Source organism: Dendrobates tinctorius, unplaced genomic scaffold (genome assembly GCF_039654945.1).
Source record: "Dendrobates tinctorius isolate UK_male_01 unplaced genomic scaffold, ASM3965494v1 ptg000380l, whole genome shotgun sequence".
Classification (NCBI taxonomy): Eukaryota; Metazoa; Chordata; class Amphibia; order Anura; family Dendrobatidae; genus Dendrobates; species Dendrobates tinctorius.
Window position 1 is genome coordinate 1,063,440 of NW_027362046.1, and position 21,283 is coordinate 1,084,722.

At 42.1% G+C, this 21,283-nt stretch overlaps 1 protein-coding gene and 1 pseudogene across 1 annotated transcript in view; both read left to right on the forward strand.

Moving 5' to 3' along the window:
- The window catches only part of LOC141075926 (uncharacterized), a 206,757-nt gene extending 203,597 nt beyond the window's left edge, over nucleotides 1-3,160 (forward strand). The window contains exons 2-6 of the mRNA XM_073563133.1: nucleotides 2,006-2,155; nucleotides 2,281-2,460; nucleotides 2,544-2,667; nucleotides 2,751-2,848; nucleotides 3,047-3,160. Of these exons, the coding sequence (XP_073419234.1) occupies nucleotides 2,006-2,155; nucleotides 2,281-2,460; nucleotides 2,544-2,667; nucleotides 2,751-2,848; nucleotides 3,047-3,145 (651 nt within the window). The 3' untranslated portion in view covers nucleotides 3,146-3,160. The remainder of the gene's footprint in view (nucleotides 1-2,005; nucleotides 2,156-2,280; nucleotides 2,461-2,543; nucleotides 2,668-2,750; nucleotides 2,849-3,046) is intronic.
- Nucleotides 3,161-7,169: 4,009 nt separating this feature from the next.
- LOC141075914 (uncharacterized) overlaps nucleotides 7,170-21,283 on the forward strand; it is a 78,479-nt pseudogene continuing 64,365 nt past the window's right edge.

A 21,283-nucleotide genomic window follows, 5' to 3' on the forward strand; every position in this document is an offset into this window, starting at 1 on the left:
ACAATCTGAGGACACAGCAATGCTGAATAACAGTCTACACTGTGTCACTAGATCCTTATACAGGGGTATAATGAGGCCTCACTGTACAGGAGAGACCGGAGCGAGGAGAAGGGGCCTGATCACAAGAGCTGACAATCTGAGGACACAGCAATGCTGAATAACAGTCTACACTGCGTCACTAGATCCTTATACAGGGGTATAATGAGACCTCACTGTACAGGCAAAGACCTAAAACGATGACTGTGGAAAACGGATTTCTATTTAAAAAAAGAGCCATTTCAAGAGCCAAAGAGCCGGATCACCAAAAAGAGCCAAACTTCCTATCACTAGTCTTCACTCCGGAGATCATGTGACCCCTGACTCCTCCCCTCCTGTGACCTCATCACACGTCCTGTGCGCACAGAGCTGCCATATATGTGGCGGACGCTCCTGGACCTTCTGCTTTCTGGGCCAGTTCCTCCTGTGAGTCCTGTTAACCCTTTCGCCCCCTGTCTTCTCCTTTCTGACAGGACAATCTCTGAATTCGGACAGTGTGACAGGAATTTCAGCAATGTGGAAGGAAAAAAATGACAATTTTCCTGTTTCCCTCACAGAAATGTGACTTTCCCCCCAATGTATCATTGTCCTACAGGTGACAGGAGCGCTGAGGCCGCACAGTCCGCCGTGTCTCCTGAGTGCCGATACCCCACAGGCTCGGGAGGGAAGGGGCGCCATTGTGGCTGGGATAGACGGCCGACGCCGTGTGACGTGTGAAGAGCTCTGACACCAGAACAGCAGAGACCCCACAAGTGGCCCAGTGTTACCCCCTCCACCTCTGGGGGCTCCTCTAGGGGGCAGGGAGGATTATTAACCCTCAGGGGGCACAGAATTGTGTAACATTGAGCGGAGGAATGAAATGTTCCCACTAAAATGTCGCTCCGTCCCCAAGTCTGTAATTATCACACGGGAGAAGAGGAGAAAACAGAAACCACTTGTTCCACAATTTCCCCTGAGCGCCGATACCCCATAAGGGGCCGGACACTCCTCAGGAGGGAAGGAGCGCCGTCTGACAGGGCAGAGTCTGCTCTTATGGTGTTAGGGGGTCACATTATCAGAGCCCCCAATAAGAGGCGCCATGTTACACCCGCCACCTCTCAATTACTCATCTGTCTCCCAGAATTTTATACCATTGGGCGATGAAGAAAAAATAATTACATTTTACCACAAAAATAGTCTTAGCCCCAGATCATGCCATAGAAGGTGACAGAGCTGAGAGAGAGACTGGATTGTTGGAGCTGCCTGAAGAAGGAGCCGCTGTGCTCTGCAAGCTGCAAACACACTATTATCTGGTGATAAAGGCGTCACTCCTAGAATAGTTATATCATCATTGGGCAGAAAAGTCTTCACATCCATCTTGTAATATAGGAAAGTCTAAGGCCAGAAATAATCCCCATAAATCACTGTACATGGAGACTTTGGGATCAGATCATTTCTGTCCGTTGTGTTTGTGGAAACAAAAATCTTTTCTAAAAGCCTCAAACTTCTGTGTGTGACTCAGAGCTGAGATCTAACGTGAGAGAAGATTCCAGTGCGGGGAAGACGGGAAACCTTCATATAGACGGCCGGTGGGGATGGAGGCAGTGACCGACTCTGGCCACATCTGTCTCTAGAGCCGCAGTAGAAGATGAAGATGTCGTCCTCATCATGAAGGAGTTATTTCTCATGTCGCGTGTAATGAATCTCTCCTGCAGTATTGCTAATGCCGATTCCAGTGTCGGTAATGAGACGAGAATTAGCGTTATGGAAGATGAGTCTATGAGGAACGTGTTCAGCTGCCGACTCCGAGGAGGAAACTGCTTGTTGTCTGTGGCCTAAATATATAGGTTTTATTAGTAGATGTCAGGGGAGAAAACTAAACCCTGTAAGATAATAAATCTCCTCATATGTTTCCCTTATTATCTCCAGTAATTGTATTATTACACAGGATTCTTATGATGTTACATCGGATCATCTTCTTCTCATTCAGGTCTCTACAATATCGGATCCTCTCAGTGAAGATCTTCTACAGAAGAGAATTTTCCTGATTTCCCCATCAAGGATGGATATGGACAGAGACAAGATGGCGGAGAGGATGTTACACCTCACCCTAGAGATCCTCTTCCGTCTCACTGGAGAGGTGAGAGATTCTGATGACGTCACATTACATCATTCTTATCTATGGGAATAACGGACAGAACTGGAGAGGTGAGGACTCTGGAAATGTCTGTAGTGAGATTTATTAATGTGTCTCTCCATAACCAGGATTACACAGTGGTGAAGAAGACCTCTAGTGATCGCTGTCAGGACCCTGTGTCTGAGGGATGGGGAAGACCCCTGAGCCCAATCACGGGGCCTCCACCTCACCCCCTGATCCATGTGGACATCAATGACCAGAAGATCCTAGAACTCACCTACAAGATGATTGAGCTGCTGACTGGAGAGGTGACACTGCTGGGAATGCTGGGACATTATACAGTAACACTATGAAGGGATCGGGGGGATGACGGTATCATTGTATGTGTCAGGTTCCTATAAGGTGTCAGGATGTCGCTGTCTATTTCTCCATGGAGCAGTGGGCGTATTTAGAAGGACATAGAGATCTGTACAAGAACGTCATAATGGAGGTTCCCCAGCCCCTCACATCACCAGGTAATAGACAGGAGTAAATACACACGGCCTATAATTATCTGTATGTAGAGAATGAATTCAGTCCCTGTATGTGTTTCCTCCAGATCTATCCAGTAAGAGGACAACACCAGAGAGATGTCCCCGTCCTCTTCTTCCACAGGACTGTAACCAAGAAGATCCCAGTGCTCCTCAGGATCATCAGGTAGATGGAGAGAAGGTGTCAGGAGATCTCCCCTATGATGTGTAGACGGCTGTGAAGGTCTTGTGCTCAGTCTTGTTTTATCCACCAGTATTACATGTTTTATACTTGTGTAATGAGAACGGTGGAGATGGCAGGATTAGAGCTGATCATAGATGGGACTTCTCCATCTGTCTGTGACTTTTACAATATTTGTTTCAGGGTGAAGATCTGACCCATATTAATACTACAGAGACATATGTGAGAGATGATGAGTGGTGTAAAGAGGAGATTCCCACATATGACTACCCAGGTGAGTAGTAACCACTGAATGCAGAGAAGTCACAAATTCCGCTCAGTCACCGGCTGTGGCTGCTTTATCGGTGGGGTAGTCCAGCCGTATTACCATGATCACCATTTTTCCTCTAGACCACAACATTCTCCTCCACCCAAAACTGTTCAAATGACTTTGGGCAGTGAAAGCCCTTTTCTATAGAACTTACAGCCAATTACATTGTTTTTGATCCTAAGGAATTCAGATTACTGCACAATCTCTCCTGAAATTTGGAGCAATATTATTTTCTCTGATCTTCTGGTCAGGATCCATAGTAGCTCCAATGGTCCACCATAAATGAGGGCAACTCTGGTTTACTGTTGTGTAATCTGTATTTGTAGTTTTCAGTTAATGAGATTCTCGTGCTCTGGGGCGGGGCTGTGGGCGGGGCTTTATGTGGTGCTCTGATTACAATGATAGGAACTGAAGGAGTTAAATTGAGTTCTGTCTATGTTGCATTCTCTTGTTTAAAACCTTATCTGTTCTTCGAGGAGATGTCTCAGACATCTCCCTTGTGAACCAAGGTCAAATACCTCTGCTTTTTCGCCTAAATGACTTTCTTTGTCGAAAACAAGTTGTAAAATCATTTGTACTGCGCATGTCTGTAAAATGTTTAAATTCGTTACTATAAAAGACGGAAGCCTAACTGATAAGCCAGAGGCGTCTTGGCAGGCATCCCGAGTGGTATTATACAGCTGGTGTCTGTGTAGTTCTTCTCGACGGAGCTGATTTAATTAGAGACATATGATGCTTCACACCTAAGAACATCGGTCCTTCAGATGAAAGAGTAATCTGAGGGATCCCGACAACATATTCATCTGTATTGGCTTATGACAGGTCGCTGACCCCTCACTGACCTGCCCCCATTATTACATAATGCATATAATAGCATTGATATTATTGGTGATAATGCCTATAATATTGTGGCTATTGGGAGGCTTAGAAAAAAATTACATCCAGCAAAATGTCACCGGCGATGGCGGCGCCTGCGCAGTAGCCTCTATATCAACTATATCAATTTTTTTTGTTAGGAAGTTATAAGGGTTAAAAGTTAAACAGCGATTTCTCATTTTTACAACAAAATTTACAAAACCATTTTTTTAGGGACCACCTCACATTTGAAGTGACTTTGGGGGGTCAATATGACAGAAAATACCCAAAAGTGACACCATTCTAAAAACTGCACCCCTCCAGGTGCTCAAAACCACATTCAAGAAGTTTATTAACCCTTCAGGTGCTTCACAGGAATGAATGGAATGTGGAAGAAAAAATAAACCTTTACTTTTCTTTCACACAAATTTTCCTTTAGACTTATTTTTTTTTTACTTTCACAAGGGTAACAGGAGAAAATGGATGATACATTTTGTTTTACAATTTCTCCTGAGCATGCCGATACCCCATATGTGTGGGAGATCTACTGTTTGGGCACACGGCAGGGCTGAGAAGGGAAGGCGCTCCATTTGATTTTTTGAATGTAAAATATGCTGTAATAATTAGCGGTTGCCATGTGGCGTTTGGAGAGCCCCTGATGTGCCTAACCAGTGGAAACCCCCAACAAGTGACACCATTTTGGAAACTAGACCCCTTAGGGAACTTATCCAGATGTGTATTGAGCACCTTGAACCCACAGGTGCTTCACAGAAGTTTATAACATGGCACCATGCAAATAAAAAAAAAAAAAAAAAAAAGATTTTTCACAAATCTTTTTAGCTCCATATTTTCCATTTTCATAAGGGGAACAGGAGAAATTTCTCCATACAATTTATTGTGCACTTTCTCCTGAGCACGCCGATACCCCATATGTGGGAGAATACTACTGTTTGGGCGCATGGCAGAGCTCGGAAGGGAAGGAGCGCCATATTGGAGAGCAGATTTTGCTGGAATTGTTTGTGGGTGACATGTCACATTGTCAGAGCCCCTGAGGTGCCAGAACAGCATAAGCCCCAAAAGTGGCTGCATTTTACCAAATACTTCCCTGAATGAATTCTTCTTGTGGTGCAGTGAGCATACTGACACCACAGCTGATCCATAGAAAATTATACCATTGGGCAGTGAAGAAGAAATAATTACATTTTTACCACTAAAATGTTGTTTTAACCCCTGATATTACATTGGAAAATATATAGATAGGTAAATGGTCACTACACCCAGAGATGAATTAGCAGAGGGGTGTCGTTTCCAATTCCCAGAGGGGTGTCATTTCCAAAATGGGGTCACTTCAGGGGGGATTCTGCTGTTGTGGCACTTTGGAGAGCCGCTAAGTGCCAGAACAACAGAATCCCCCCTGAAGTGACCCCATTTTGGAAATGACCCCCCTCTGGGAATTCATCTATGGATATAGTGACCATTTTCACTACATGGATGATTTCCAGAAACACGTAGAGGAAGATTCAGAGCAAAAATTGTAAAAATGTCATTGTAGTGCCCAATATATTGTGCCCAGCTTGTGTCTCTGGAGACCTCCCCCCACCTACCCCCGGAAATTGTTACGTCAGCTCTACTCAAATGTGTCTGTCACTAAATAAACCAAATGCTTGAATGTCAAAACAGTTCAAAAACGTGGTTCTGTGTGGAAGATTATAAAGCCGTCATGGAGGCATAAGGCTGGCAGTGATGGGCATTGTGGGTAATAATAGCGGGGATCATGCCTCATTCCTCTCTAGGAACATACACGACATCTTCTCTGGGGGTTCTTTCTTGTTTCAGTTACTGGGATGAGTGCAATAAAATGTCGCTCAGTGAGTCTTCTGACATCTTCTCATTCTAAAGGATTGGCGGGGACAAAACTATCAAAAACAAGATTTTCAGTGACCTTTTCCTGATAATCAAGGAAAGTATCTGCATTTCCGGCTTTTCTGGATAACACAAAAGAATTCTATGTGGCCACCTGAAACAAATACATGACTAACTTTTTATACCAGACATAAGATTTTCTTGATACCTGGTATCGCTGTAGAACCTGATCTGCAAGGTCCACACCCCCATATATTTGTTGTAGTCAATGACAGACACAGGTTTTGGAGTAGTGGATCCCTGTTGGTCTGCAGTGGCCCTTGTGGCATCTGTGTGGATCGAGCTCAGGATAAATATATCTTTTTTATCCTTATACTTAAGAACAAGCAGCTCTCCATTGTGTAAAGCCCCTGACTGCCCCTTTCAGAACTTTTTGCTGACCAATGATTGTGGAAACCCCTGACAGTTTTTGCGAATGGTCCCACAAGCCCCTATGTTATGTTCAACCAGACTTTTAAATAGGGGTATGCTGGTGTAGTAGTTGTCAACATACAGATTGGAGCCTTTTTGTAGAATTGGAGTTATCAGCTCCCAACCAATTTTTCCAGATGTCCCCAGATAAGTAGGGCCTCCTGGTGGGTTTAGTTGGCTATCTTTCCCCTCATAAATGTGAAATGCTGATGTGTTTCCGGTTGAACTCTCGCACATTTTATAGAGCTTTATTCCGAACCTTGCCCTCTTAGAAGGAATAAATTGCTTGAGGTGCAGTCTTCCTTTGAATTTTACAAGGGACTCATCAATGGAATTGTTTTCTGTTGGGGTGTAGAGCTTTAAGAACTTTTCTGTCAAGTCTTCGATGATGGGTCTGATTTTGAATAGTCTGTCATGTTCTGGGGCATTTCTGGGCAGACATTGACTATTGTCATTAAAATGCTAAAATCTCATGAGCATTTGATAACGGGTCCTCGGAAGAACAGCAGAAAACATAGGGGTGGCTTGAACAGGGCGGTTGGACCAATAGGACTGAATGCTCGTTTTTTAACAAGCCCCATAGCGAATGTAAGTCCTAAAAATGTTTTCATTTCTAGGACATTAGTTGGTTCCATAAATGTGACCTAGCATAATAGGATCGTGGATTCTGGCTGATGAATTGGGACGCATATAATTTGTAGGACAATATGCTCTAGCAAGCTATCTGTCATAAACAAATTAAAAATAATAATTGGTCCAAAATTTTCCACCTCCACATTTATACCAGGAATGGCATTAAAATTAGGGATGAATGGAGTAGCCGAATCCGAATCTTTCCATCTAGGAAATGCTACATCAAGAGGCAAAGCCCCTTGGACATTGGTGTGCACCAATTCACGAGCACTAGGGACAGCGCTAGTACTGGGCATTGTTTCCTGAGTTGGTGTCAGTATTCCGGGTTTTCTAAGTCACCTTGTGAATGAATTTGCCCTTTGTTAAGATGGAGGTTGCTGTGTTTGTGTGCCCTACTTCCTGTTCATGTGTATAAAACCAGCTCAGGTGCTGCCTTTCCTTGCTGGAGTATTCTGCTTCCTTCAGCTGTGCTGCTGGTTTCTGAGTGTGCTTCTGCTGTGGCTCTGGACATTCCCTGTTCTCTGTAGGAAAGCTGCACTCATCTTTGGAACTTAACCCTTGGTTCATGGTAGCTGGTAAGAACTGTGTTCCTGAACTGTGTGGTTCTTAACCCTTCACTGTTCCCCAATGAGAGCAGTCGGAACTGTCACCTACTGTATGCCTTAACGTGAACCTGTTTCTGGACTCACCTGTGTTCATGCCGCTCCAGGGATCAACTTGTGAATCAGCTTTTGGACTTTCCTGTGCTCTTGCTGCGTCTGGGATTTATCTATAGACTTGTTCTGGACTTCCCTGTGCTTGCTACATACCTGATTGGACTCTCTCTGCATCACTACGTTGTGAACTGCGCCACATCACCTGAGTGTTACACTCACCTTGGATCACATGTTTATGAGGACCCTGTTTTAGGAACTTTACTGAATTGCTATATAGCTTTAGGACTTGTCTCATTTCAGGTTATCAGCATATTGTTTTTGGGTGTCACTGCTGTTATAAAATACACTATTTGCACTAAAGTAACCCGCTTCTGTCTGTTCATTGCCCCACGCTATCAGAATCCTCGAGTTCCTACAATAGTATTACAGTTGGAGACATTTCTCCAGAAGCGCTATTTGTCCTTCTTGTTGTACTGGTCCTTGTGTGTGAGGATGGACCAGAATCACTGCTCATTTCTGAGTTATCACTGTCGCTGCTACTAAAGCCCTCGAAATCCACATCGCCATCTGACACTGCACTTTCTTCACAGTTAGAACATAAAAGTGTATAAGCCTCCTCTGCACTATAATACTGACGGGTCATTTTATTCGTTTTTATTTTTTTACCGGAAATTGAAAACTACGACGTGACCAAATATTTGGGGAAACATTTGAGAAAAGCCTAATTCTTTAGCCTAATCCTAACTTTAGGATAAACCCTAACTTTAGGCCCAACACTAACCCTAGCTTTAGCCCCAACACTAACCCTAACTATAGCACTAACCCTAACCTGCCTTATCTGTTTTTTACTTTATAGCACAATCGCTGACTGACACAGCTGTTGGCAGCAGCACTTGTAACACTGTTTCTCCTCTAATCTCTCACTGACAGGAGATCTGAGGAGAAACCACGTTTTTATGGGGCAGATCGCCCGGGAAAGTTCATTGCTGCAACAAACTTTCCTAGTGATTTGACTCATTGGCTGGTGTGACGCTGATGTCATCAGGACCTGAACCAGTCAGATGTCAATGAGGTCGAGGGTCACAGGATGTGTTGTGCGGCAAAATCCCCTAGTTATAAGGTACGTGGGGTCCCGATGAGCACAAAACCGCCGACCGTAGACAAACGTCCGCGCTGCACAAAGCCCTGCTAGCGCCGATGTTTATCTAACGTTGGTGGTCACGAAGCGGTTAAGTTAAGGGTGCCATAATTCCTGTCCAGGCCGATTTCATGAGTTTTATTTTTTTTTTCATTCTGTGGAAGCATGGCTGAAAAGCAATGTCTGACTTTCATTTGCTCATTTTCATAGATTTTTTATTTATTATTACTTTTGTCAGATTCAAGTTATTTCTGTGACCATTGTGGGTTTTTCTGTCATCAAACGAGGGGTACCAACAATTTTAACCACGTGTGTAGGAGGAGTGAATATTTTGACTCCACGGCCACTTCCCGGAAATTAACACTTAGTGGATGTTGGAGAGTGAAAATTACACATTTGCCATTTTATTACCCAGCACATAGTGCCCAGATTGTGCTCCAGGAGACACACACCGCAAATTAAGTGGATTCTTCTCACTATAATATTGCTAAATACAGGGATCCTAAATGTTGTTTGCGCACACTGCAAGACTCCGAAGTGAGAGCGGATTTTGCTGGATTGGTTTATGGAAACCTTGTTGCTTTTCAACAGCCTTTGAGTCACTAATAGTGTGGGAACCTCTGTCTTTCCAATGACAGATGATGGACCTGAGTGGGGACTTGTTTTTGTGAGATGAGAATTGGTATTATTTTCTCCCACATAACATTGATTGTTCATTCTGCCTCCCAAATATTAAGAATCATAGAATCATAGAATCGTAGAGTTGGAAGGGACCTCCTGGGCCATCTGGTCCAACCCCCTGCTCAAAGCAGGATTCGCTAAATCATCCCAGTCAGATGTCTGTCCAGCCTCTGTTTGAAGACTTCCATTGAAGGAGAACTCACCACTTCTCGTGGCAGCCTGTTCCACTCATTGATCACTCTAACTGTCAAAAAGTTTTTTCTAATATCTAATCTGTGTCTCCTCCCATTCAGTTTCATCCCATTGCTTCTAGTCTTTCCTTGTGCAAATGAGAATAACGATGATCCTTCTACAATGTGACAGCCCTTTAGATATTTGTAGACAGCTATTAAGTCTCCTCTCAGTCTTCTCTTTTGCAAACTAAACATTCCCAAATCCTGCAACCTTTCCTCATAAGACAGGGTTTGCAGACCGGTCACCATTCTGGTCGCTCTTTTCTGAAATTGCTCCAGTTTGTTGATGTCTTTTTTAAAATGTGGTGCCCAAAACTGGACACAATATTCCAGATGAGGTCTGACCAAAGAGGAGTAGAGGGAAATAATGACTTCACGTGATCTAGACTGTATGCTTCTGTTAATACATCCTAGAATTGCATTTGCCTTTTTTGCTGCTGCATCACACTGTTGACTCATATTCAGTCTGTGATCTATTAGTATACCCAAGTCTTTTTCACATGTGCTGTCACTTAGCCCTATTCCTCCCATTCTATATATGCTTTTTCCATTTTTATTGCCCAGATGTAGTACTTTGCATTTCTCCCTGTTAAAAACCATTCTGTTAGTTGCTGCCCACTTCTCCAGTTTATTTAAATCTTTTTGAATCCTCTCTCTCTCTTCTCTAGTATTAGCTATCCCTCCTAGCTTTGTGTCATCAGCAAATTTATTGAATAAAAAGAAACCAAACAGTTGAACACCGCACACTACTGGTTCATCCAACAAGGTTTTCTATTAGACTGTGAACGGTCATTGTCTTGGTAAATAATTAAAGTTTTTTACATAGCTTGCCATTTTTATGGACAGTTTAAGTAGAAATGTTCAAAAATATAAAACTCAAGGATATTTTATTAAAAATAATTGTTTTATTTTATTTTATTTTAGCAGATGACTGTACCAGGAGATCAGAGGGACAGCTGACATCTTCAAGTTTTAAATCTGATGATCTTGAGATCCTACAAGATACAACTGAAGTGAATGCCATTACTCCAGATATACCATCATCCATTCACAGCAAAGATCTGTCATCTGATCCTATGAAACAGGTCCCATCTTCTGATTCATTACTGACTACTAAGGAAAATCTAAGTCACAAAAGAGGCATTAAAAAACAAACTGCTCCTTTAGCAAAGAAGCTTTTTTCATGTTCAGAATGTGGGAAATGTTTTGCACGTAAATCACTGCTTGTTGCTCACCATAGAACTCACACAGGGGAGAAGTCTTTTTCCTGTTCAGAATGTGGGAAATGTTTTAATCAGAAATCGGTTCTTGATAGACACCAGAGAACTCACACAGGGGAGAAGCCTTTTTCCTGTTCAGAATGTGGGAAATGTTTTACACATAAATCAGATTTTGTTACACACCATAGAACGCACACAGGAGAGAAGCCTTTTTCATGTTCAGAATGTGGGAAATGTTTTCACAAAAAATCACTTTTTCTTATTCACCATAGAACTCACACAGGAGAGAAGGCTTTTTCCTGTTCAGAATGTGGGAAATGTTTTAACCAGAAATGGCATTGTTAGTCACCAGAGAACTCACACGGGGGAGAAGCCATTTTCCTGTTCAGAATGTGGGAAATGTTTTAACCAGAAAAGGAATCTTAATGAACACCAAAGAACTCACACAGGAGAGAAGCCTTTTTCCTGTTCAGAATGTGGGAAATGTTTTAACCAGAAATGGCATCTTGTTAGTCACCAGAGAACTCACACGGGGGAGAAGCCATTTTCCTGTTCAGAATGTGGGAAATGTTTTAACCAGAAATGGCATCTTGATCGCCATCAGAGCAGTCACACAGGGGAGAAGCCTTTTTCCTGTTCAAAATGTGGGAAATGTTTTAACCAGAAAGGGAATCTTAATGAACACCAAAGAACTCACACAGGGGAGAAGCCTTTTTCCTGTTCAGAATGTGGGAAATGTTTTAACCAGAAATCAGATTTGGTTACTCACCATAGAACTCACACAGGGGAGAAGCCTTTTTCCTGTTCAGATTGTGGGAAATATTTTAACCGGAAAGGGAATCTTGTTAGACATCAGAGCAGTCACACAGAGGAGAAGCCTTTTTCATTTTCTTAATGTGGGAAATATTTTACTTGGAAATCAACTGTTAATAAACATCAGAGATGTCACATAGGGGAGAAGCCTTTTTTATGTTCATAATGTTGAAATAGTTTTAATGGCGAGTACTCCGGCAGCTGTGCTCTGCTTGTGAGCAACGCATTATGTCCCTGCCATGTGCTGCTTACAAGCATGAACCAGTTGCTGGTATCAGAGCAGGATTCAGCAAGGGAGCGCCGGGTAGGTAAGTGTAATGCTTTTTTATAATGTTTTGTGATGGGGCCATGGATACCAGGATGGGGGCCAATTATAAGGATTGGGCTATGCATACCAGGACTGGAATGGGGGGCCAGTCATACCTGAATAGTGATGGTGCCCTGCATACTAGGAAGAGATGGGGGACCTGCATACCAGGATAAGGATGGGGGCCATGCATACTACGATGAGATGGGGCACTGCATACCAGGAGCGGGATGGGGCCAATCATGCCACAATAGGATGGGACCCTGCATACTAGGATAAGGATGGGGCCATGCATACTAGGATAGGGATGAGGGATCTATGTATACCAGGGTAGGGATGAGGGGGCCATGTGTATCAGAATAGGGATGAGGGGACCATATATACCAGGATAAGGGATATTAAGTACAGAATTAACCACATTTTTTGCTTCAATTTTTTTTTCCTAATTTCCTCTAAACCTAGGTGCGTCTTATAGTCCAAAAAACACGGTATATATATTTTTTTTCTCCGTGAACTCATTCCTTATGTTTGGCCTCATTAAAATAAAAACACTCATACTCCGCTGGCGTGCCGGCTCCACTTCAGTGGTGTTGAGACTCACTGTCCCGAGGCTTATGTGAGGTTCTCACATCACACGAGCCCTGCACCCAATCAGCATCAGCTTCACTGTTCCTTCCTTTGGACATATTGAACATGAACAGGAAGCCAGGGCTGCGGCTGCTCTCTGACGGCATCATGATGCTTGATTTGTCCGAAGGTGGGGACAGTGACGTCAGTGCTGATTGGGCACAGGGCTCACATCACGTAGCAACCTCAAGAGACCCAAGAAAGCAGGTACCCACAACCTTTTTAAACATCAAAAATCCAACACAGGGAAAAGTCATTATTATACCTAGAGTGTGAGAAATGAATGACAGGAAAATCGTATTTTGTTGACAATGAAAAATAACTCAGACGAGGAGAACCTATATATATTATTCACAAATTGTACAAAAACATGATGCACGCGGCGTGCATTCAAGGATGGAATATTATATGGGAGTTTTATAGGATAAATTCAAGGTGAGAATATTATATGGGAGTTTTATAGGATAAATTCAAGGTGAGAATATTATATGGGAGTTTTATAGGATAAATTCAAGGTGAGAATATTATATGGGAGTTTTATAGGATAAATTCAAGGTGAGAATATTATATGGGAGTTTTATAGGATAAATTCAAGGTGAGAATATTATATGGGAGTTTTATAGGATAAATTCAAGGTGAGAATATTATGTGGGAGTTTTATAGGATAAATTCAAGGTGAGAATATTATATGGGAGTTTTATAGGATAAATTCAAGGTGAGAATATTATATGGGAGTTTTATAGGATAAACCAAATACCAACAGAAAATAAACGACCCAAAACAAACATTTATCAGTAAAAATAACTCTTTATTAGGTAAAGTATGAAAGAATTGCTCCATATTCCGATACCCGTCACATCTTCATTTTTCATGATCTTGGGTTGGGTGAAGGCTTATTTTTTGTGGGCCGAGCTGACGTTTTTAATGATACTATTTTGGTGCAGATATGATCTTCTGATCGCCTGTTATTGTATTTTAATGCAATAGTGTGGGAACCAAAAAAAACTTAATTCTGGCATTTTTTTACGTTTTTCTCATTATGCCGTTTAGTGATCGGGTTAATTCTTTTTTTATGTTGATAGATCGGGTGATTCTGAATGCAGCAATACCAAATATGTATTTTTTTATTGTTTTATTTTAAATGGGGCAAAAGGGGGAATTTGAACTTTTATATTTTTTTTTTACTTTTTTAATATTTTTAAAAACATTTTTTTTTTTTTACTTTTGGCATTGTGAAGATATAGAGCATTGTTCCTTAATTAACCAGACGACTATTTTTTAGCAAACGAAGAATAATAGAATGTTATCTGTATGTTGGCATTAAATTTAAGTGTTGATTTCTAGTTGGTCAGGAAAACAGACTTTTGTTTGTGTAAGCCGGTGATATTGACTTTTATTGTGCGCTTATCCTTGATCACTGGTGATGTTTGCTGATATGCTAATTATGCATTGTGTTATGGAGCCAGTTTGTTGACTTCTAAAGCAGAGAGGGAAAAATGATGCAAATAGTTTAAATAATCAAGTAATGCTACTTGTTCTCATCTCCATTCTTACCCTTTATGTAAATACTGAATGAGGGACACTTGTTAAGTGTACAAATAGGTTACAGGCCTCTGTATAAAGAGACAGAGAGAGAAACAGCCAGAGAGATTCTGCCAAGACATCCATACATCCCAAAAGGACCAGAGACAGGACGGCAGCCATTTACATCATGGCTCCATCACGAAGGTCACGGATCTATCATTCTATAGGAAACAACCTAGGGGTTTTCAGCCTTGGTTGGAAGAAAACAGATCTGCTCCATTGACCATCGCTGAACCATGGATACGTTTGGGGAAGCCAGGTTGTGATTCTCGGATCAAGTGGCCTTGCACCTTGTATGGACTCAATGGACTGTCATCTTCCTACACTTGTTGTTACCCCATCTCTGTGTGCGTGCCACAGGTGGAGTAGTTGACAGCTGACATGTGCCGGAAAAGATGTGGGCTCAGTGATGGAGCCCACATCAAAGGAAGGGAGTCCGACATTGGAATACATTTATGCCAAATGTCAGAAAGGGATTAAAGGGGATTGTTTTTACAGAGACAGAAGTGGTAATCAATCATGTATACATACAGATAATTACAAAAATACACAGCTTCTAATGGTAAATAGTATAGAGTTAAGACAAAAAAATATAATTTGTGTAAACCATGTGTAGCTATAAAAATGCAGGCAAATGTCAAATGTTGTAACTCCACAAATAATTAAGAGTGGTGTAAGGTATGAAAGTGTGGTGTACTTAATTATTTGTACCAACTGGGGGTCTGTATGTGGGAGAGACAGGGCAAAAACTTAGAACAAGGATGAATTCTCACAACTACACAATAAGAGAAAAAAGAATAGATCTACGTGTGGCAAAACATTTTTGTGGCCCTGATCACAGCACCATGGACATGAAATTACTTGTATTAAAAAGGTAACTTCAAATCTCAGAGAAACATAAGGATCTGGGAGTATAAACTCATGACAGCCTTTGACACTCAATGCAGGAATGAATGTGTCGCATGGATTCATGTCTTTTTATATCAATTAAGGAATTTTCTCCTCAGACCTTGTTGGGCATCACAACACAGAACCAGACCCCTATCAGGGGACAATAAAACTTTCACACTCATAATCTATGAACTGTTCCAATATTTATGGCCACCACTGTTTATCCCTCTCCCATAATGATATTTCTACTTCACGTCATTTGTCTTACCTATTGCATTATGTCTGTGCTATGTGATTCTTCAGATTTTGTATTATTCTATGCCTGAAGAGACCTGAATTGTCTGGAAAGCTTGCAATGTGTTACCATCTTTTCAGTTAGCCATTAACCCCTTTACCCCAAGGGTGGTTTGCACGTTAATGCCCGGGCCAATTTTTACAATTCTGACCACTGTCCCTTTATGAGATAATAACTCTGGAACGCTTCCATGGATCCCGGTGATTCTGACATTGTTTTCTCATGACATATTTTACTTCATGTTAGTTTTAAAATTTCTTTGACATGACTTGCGTTTATTTGTAAAAAAATGGAAATTTGGTGGAAAATTTTGCAATTTTCCAATTTTGAATTTTCATGCCCATTAATCACACAGATATGTCATACAAAAGACTTAATAACATTTCCCACATGTCTACTTTACATCAACACAATTTTGGAACCAAAATTTTTTTGTTAGGAAGTTATAAAAGTTAGAAGTTGACCAGCCATTTCTCATTTCTACAACACCATTTTTTTTTTAGGGACCACATCAAATTTGAAGTCACTTTGAGGGGTCTATATGATAGAAAATACCCAAAAGTGATACCATTTTGAGAGCTGCATCCCTCAAGGTGCTCAAAACCACATGTCAGAAGTTTATTAACCCTTCTGGTGCTTCACAGGAATTTTTGGAATGTTTTAAAAAAAAAAAAATGAACATTTAACTTTTTTTTATAAAAACATTGCTTCAGATCCAATTATTTTTTTCCCCAAGGCTAACAGGAGATTTTGGACTGCAAAAGTTATTGTGCAATTTGTTCTGAGTACGCTGATACCTGATATGTGGGGGTAAACCACTGTTTGGGCGCATGGTAGAGCTTGGAAGGGAAGGAGCGCCGTTTGACTTTTTCAACACAAAATTGGCTGGAATTGAGATTGGACGCCATGTTGCGTTTGGATAGCCCCTGATGTGCATAAACAGTGGAAACCCCCACAAGTGACCCCTTTTTGGAACATACACACCCCAAGGAACTTATCTAGATGTGTGATATGAACTTTGAACCCCCAGGTATTTCACTAAAGTTTATAGCGTCTGGGCGTAAAAATATGAAAATCATTTTTTCCACAAACATGATTTTTAGTCCCCAATATTTTATTTTCCCAAGGGTAACAGTAGAAATTGGACCTCAAAAGTTGTTGTCCAATTTGTCCTGAGTACACTGATGCACCATATGTGGCAGAAAACTACTGTATGGGTGCACATTGGGGCTCGGAAGGGAAGTAGTGACGTTTTAGAATGCAGACTTTGATGGAATGGTCTGCCGGTGTCATGTCGCATTTGGAGAGCCCCTGATGTGCCTAAACAGTGGAAACCTCCCACAAGTGACCCCATTTTGGAAACTAGACCCCCCCAGGGAACTTATCTAAATGTGTGGTGAGCACTTTGAACCTCAAGTGCTTCACAGAAGTTTATAAAGTAGAGCCATAAAAGTAAAAAATATTTTTTTCCACAAAAATGATATTTTCTAAGCCAATTTTTTATTTTCTCAAGGGAAACAGAAGAAATTGGACCACAAGAGTTATTGTGCTAATTGTCCTGAGTGCGCTGATACCCCATATGTTGGGGTAAGCCACTGTTTAGGTGCATGGCAGAGCTCAAAATGGAAGGAGCGCCACATTTTACTGTTATGGTTTGAAGGTGCCATGACACACTGGGAGAGCCCATGAAGTGCCAGAACAGTAGAACCCCCTATAAGTGACCCCATTTTATGAATTACACCTCTCAATGAATTCATCTAGGGTTTGCAGTGATCATATAGACATCATAGGTGTGTCACAGAATTTTATACCATTGGGCAGCCATGCGGAGAGACTCGGGAGGAACGGAGCACTATTTGCCTATTCAAGTGAATGGGTCTGTGCACATGTCAGTGTGTTTCCACGGACCGTTTGTCCATGAGCAAAACACGCTGATGTCGATTTTTAATGTCAGCGTGGGCCACAAAACAGCCAGCATACGTGCACACATAAAACACATGGATGTCATTCATGTGACACGCATCGGCACCGGGGAAGAAGCGTTACAGTAAGCGCTGTTCCCCAGCTCCAGGTGCTGAACACGACTCTCATCATTCTCCCCTGCTTGTGCCGATCGCCGCCACAGTACCAGTACCAGAAATATCAGGACATGTGAATGAGGTGTTATAGCGGGTTTTTACGCTTGGCAGCTGTCACACACTAAAAGATGCTTTTCATTGTAAAAATAGTTTTTGCATCACCACATTTTGAGAGCTATAATTTTTTGACATTTTTTGATTGCTTTTTATTCTGATTTTTGGACGCAGAATGAACAAAAACCATCAATTCATGAATTTCTTTTGGGGGGGCGTTAATACCGTCTCAGGTGTGGTAAAATTGATAAAGCAGTTTTATTCTTCGGGTCAGTACGATTACAGCAATACCTCATTTATATCATTTTTTTATGTTTATACAATAAAAACTATTTTATATAAAAAATTATTATTTTTTATCGCTTTTTCTTAGAGCTATAACTTTTTTATTTTTCCGCTGATGACACTGTATGGGGGCTTTTTTTTTTGCGGGACAAGATGTTTTCAGCGGTACCATGTTTATTTATTGATCACGTGTTTTTCCACTTTTTGCTTGGCGGTATGATGACAAAGCGTTGTTTTTTGCCTTTGCTTTTATGGTGTTCACTAAAGGGGTTACCTAGTGGAACAGTTTTATAGGGCGGGTCGTTATGGACGTGGCAATACCAAATATGTGTACTTTTACTGTTTAGATTTTTTTAATTCAAATATTTAATGTTAATAAAAAAGTCAATATTTATTCTATTATTTTTTATTTATTTTTTTTATATTTTTACAATTAGTTACATGTTTTTTTATTTCATTCTATCTTTTACACTTTGTCCCACTATGGGACAGTCATTTTTTGCAGGCTGATCACTTTTATGGCAGGCAGATGAAGCAGCATCCCCATGTTATAGAACAGGGGTGGGGAATCTTCTTTCTTCCAATGGCCATTTGGATATTTATACCATCCTTCGGGGGCCGTACAAACTCCGCCCACAAAGTACATCCTGACTCTGGCACTGGTTTCATGACTCAATCTTTTATTGTATGCCCTTCAATGTTCAGTAGTGAACACTGCGTGTGTGTGCTAACAGAGCAAGAAGAAATTAATGAGCTTCTGGCAATCAAAATACAACTCCCTGCCCAAGAATGCAGTCCCTGAGAATCTGCTCGGGGGCCTGATAAAAGGTCATTGAGGGCCGTAAATGTCCCTGGAGCTTGAGGTTACCCACCCCTGCTATAGAAGCTGTCAGCGCTACACTTAGTGCCGTGACACTGAGAGACCGCCTGACTTGCACTGCGCATGACCAGGAAGTTTCTTAGCCCCGGATCGTGACAACATCGGGTTACCATGGCAGTGATCACGACCTTGCGTCATGTTGTGGGGTCTCCGATCCAAAGGCAGAGGGACTGTCAGCCCTCTGCCTGCTCCTGGAATGCTGTGATCGTGTTCGATTGCAGTATTTCACGGGTTAAAATGCCGGGAGCGGTCTGTGACTGCTCCTGGCACTTAGTGCTGGGTGTCAGCTGTGAGAATCAGCTGACACCTGGCCGCGATCGGCCGCACACCACTCGTGTGTGCGGGCGATCGCCGAGACATACTATTCCGTCAATGGTCAAATTGGCCCAGGTAACATGGACGGAATAGTACGTCTGATGTCAGAAAGGGCTTAAACACTATACCACCCTGTTATGAATGGGTCACCGACGAGAAAAAAGCAAAACAAGGTAAGTCACAGAAAACCAGAGAGGTTGGTAACTATGCAGATTGCAGATCCCTGATCCTACCACACAACTAGCAGCAGCCGTGGAGTGTACCTACGATGTCCCTAGACGCCCGTCATGGCCGGAGGACTAAATAAGCCTGAAGCATGAAAAGGGGAAAACTAACTGCCCCAGAGCAGACCCCAAAGGAATAGATAGCTCCCACACATGTATTGACGGTGAAAAAAGATGAAGGCACAAACACAGGCAGGAAAATAGGTTGAGCAAACAATGGGACCCAAACTAACTAGAGAGGAAAGGAAAGACACTGTCTGCAACCTGCAAAAAACCCTACAAAAATAATGTCCAACACTTCTGATAGCAAAATTAACCCTGAAGTCACTAGACTTCTCCCACTATATCAGCACTCTGAAATATTCTGAGACAGAGCAAAAAGTGACCAAACTAGTAAGGGACAAAAAGCAAATTGGCAAAATACTGATAAATAAGAGTGGAAATTAAGCACAGCCCCCAGCAGGGGCTGGCTGACCACACAAAAAACTGAATAGACCAACAAAATCAAGTGTGAACATTAGCAGAAAAACAGCTTTAGATGACTGGAACAGAGCTGAAAACCAAGACCTGACAAGCCAGAAAGAATCACCAGCAACTGAATAGGGCATCGGCTGTCTTAAATCCAATCTGAGACTCCTGAGATCCAATCATCATCCTCATTCTCAGGTGGCAGATCACCGATCAAATCAGCCTCACTACCTCCTGTTACCACCAGAGGGAGTCTGGAAGGAGAACTCACAACTGGTGAACCAGAGAATGAACTCACAACAGTAGACCCCTTGAGGAGGGGTCACCGAAGCCTCATCCACGCCACCAGGCCGATCAGGATGGGCCCGGTGAAAAGCACGAACCAATCTATTGGCATGAATATCGGAGGCAGAGACCCAAGAATTATCCTCCTGACCATAACCCTTCCATTTGACCAAATACTGGAGTCTCCGTCTAACCAAACGAGAATCCCATGTTTTCTCTACCTCATATTCCACATTGCCTTCAACCAACACAGGGTCAGGAGGTGCTGCCATAGGAACCACTGGCTCAACAAACCTCTTCAACAGAAATTTGTGAAATACGTTATGGATCTTGAACATAACTGGAAGAGCCAATCGAAACGAAACAGGATTAAGAATTTCCAAACTCTTATAAGGACCAATAAATCTTGGCTTAAATTTAGGAGATGCAACCTTCATAGGAATATTCTTAGACGACAACCAAACCATATCACCCACTTTAAACTGGGGACCAATGGTCCTATGCCGGTTGGAAAATCGCTGGGCCTTTTCCTGAGAGAGTGACAACTTATCCACCACTTGGTCCCATATCTGATGCATTCTCTTAACCACAGTGTCCACACCTGGGCAGGATGAAGATTCCACTTGCCCTGAAGAGAATCGAGGATGAAACCCAAAATTACAGAAAAAGCGTGACATCAAAGTGGCAGAACTAGCTCTATTGTTCAGTGCGAATTCGGCCAAGGGCAAAAATTAGACCCAATCATCCTGATCAGCAGATATAAAGCATCTCAAATAAGACTCCAAGGTCTGGTTTGTTCTCTCAGTCTGTCCATTGGTCTGGGGATGAAATGCGGAGGATAAGGATAACTGAATTCTCAGATAGGAACAAAAGGCTTTCCAGAATCTGGAAACAAACTGGACTCCTGTCGGACACAAAGTTCTCAGGAATCCCATGTAACCGAACCACCTGTTGTAAAAACAAGGGCACCAACTCAGCGGAAGATGGCAACTTTGGGAGTGGTACAAGATGGACCATCTTCGAAAATCTATCACAAATCACCCAGATAACAGTCATTGTCTGAGAGACAGGAAGATCAGAAATACAATCCATTGAGATATGGGTCCATGGCCTCTTGGGCACCGGCAAGGGCATCAGCAACCCACTAGAATAAGAACAGGGTTTAGACCGAGAACAAGTCCCACAGGACTGTACAAAATTCCTGACGTCACGAGATAAGGTAGGCCACCAAAAGGACCGACTCACCAAATCTAT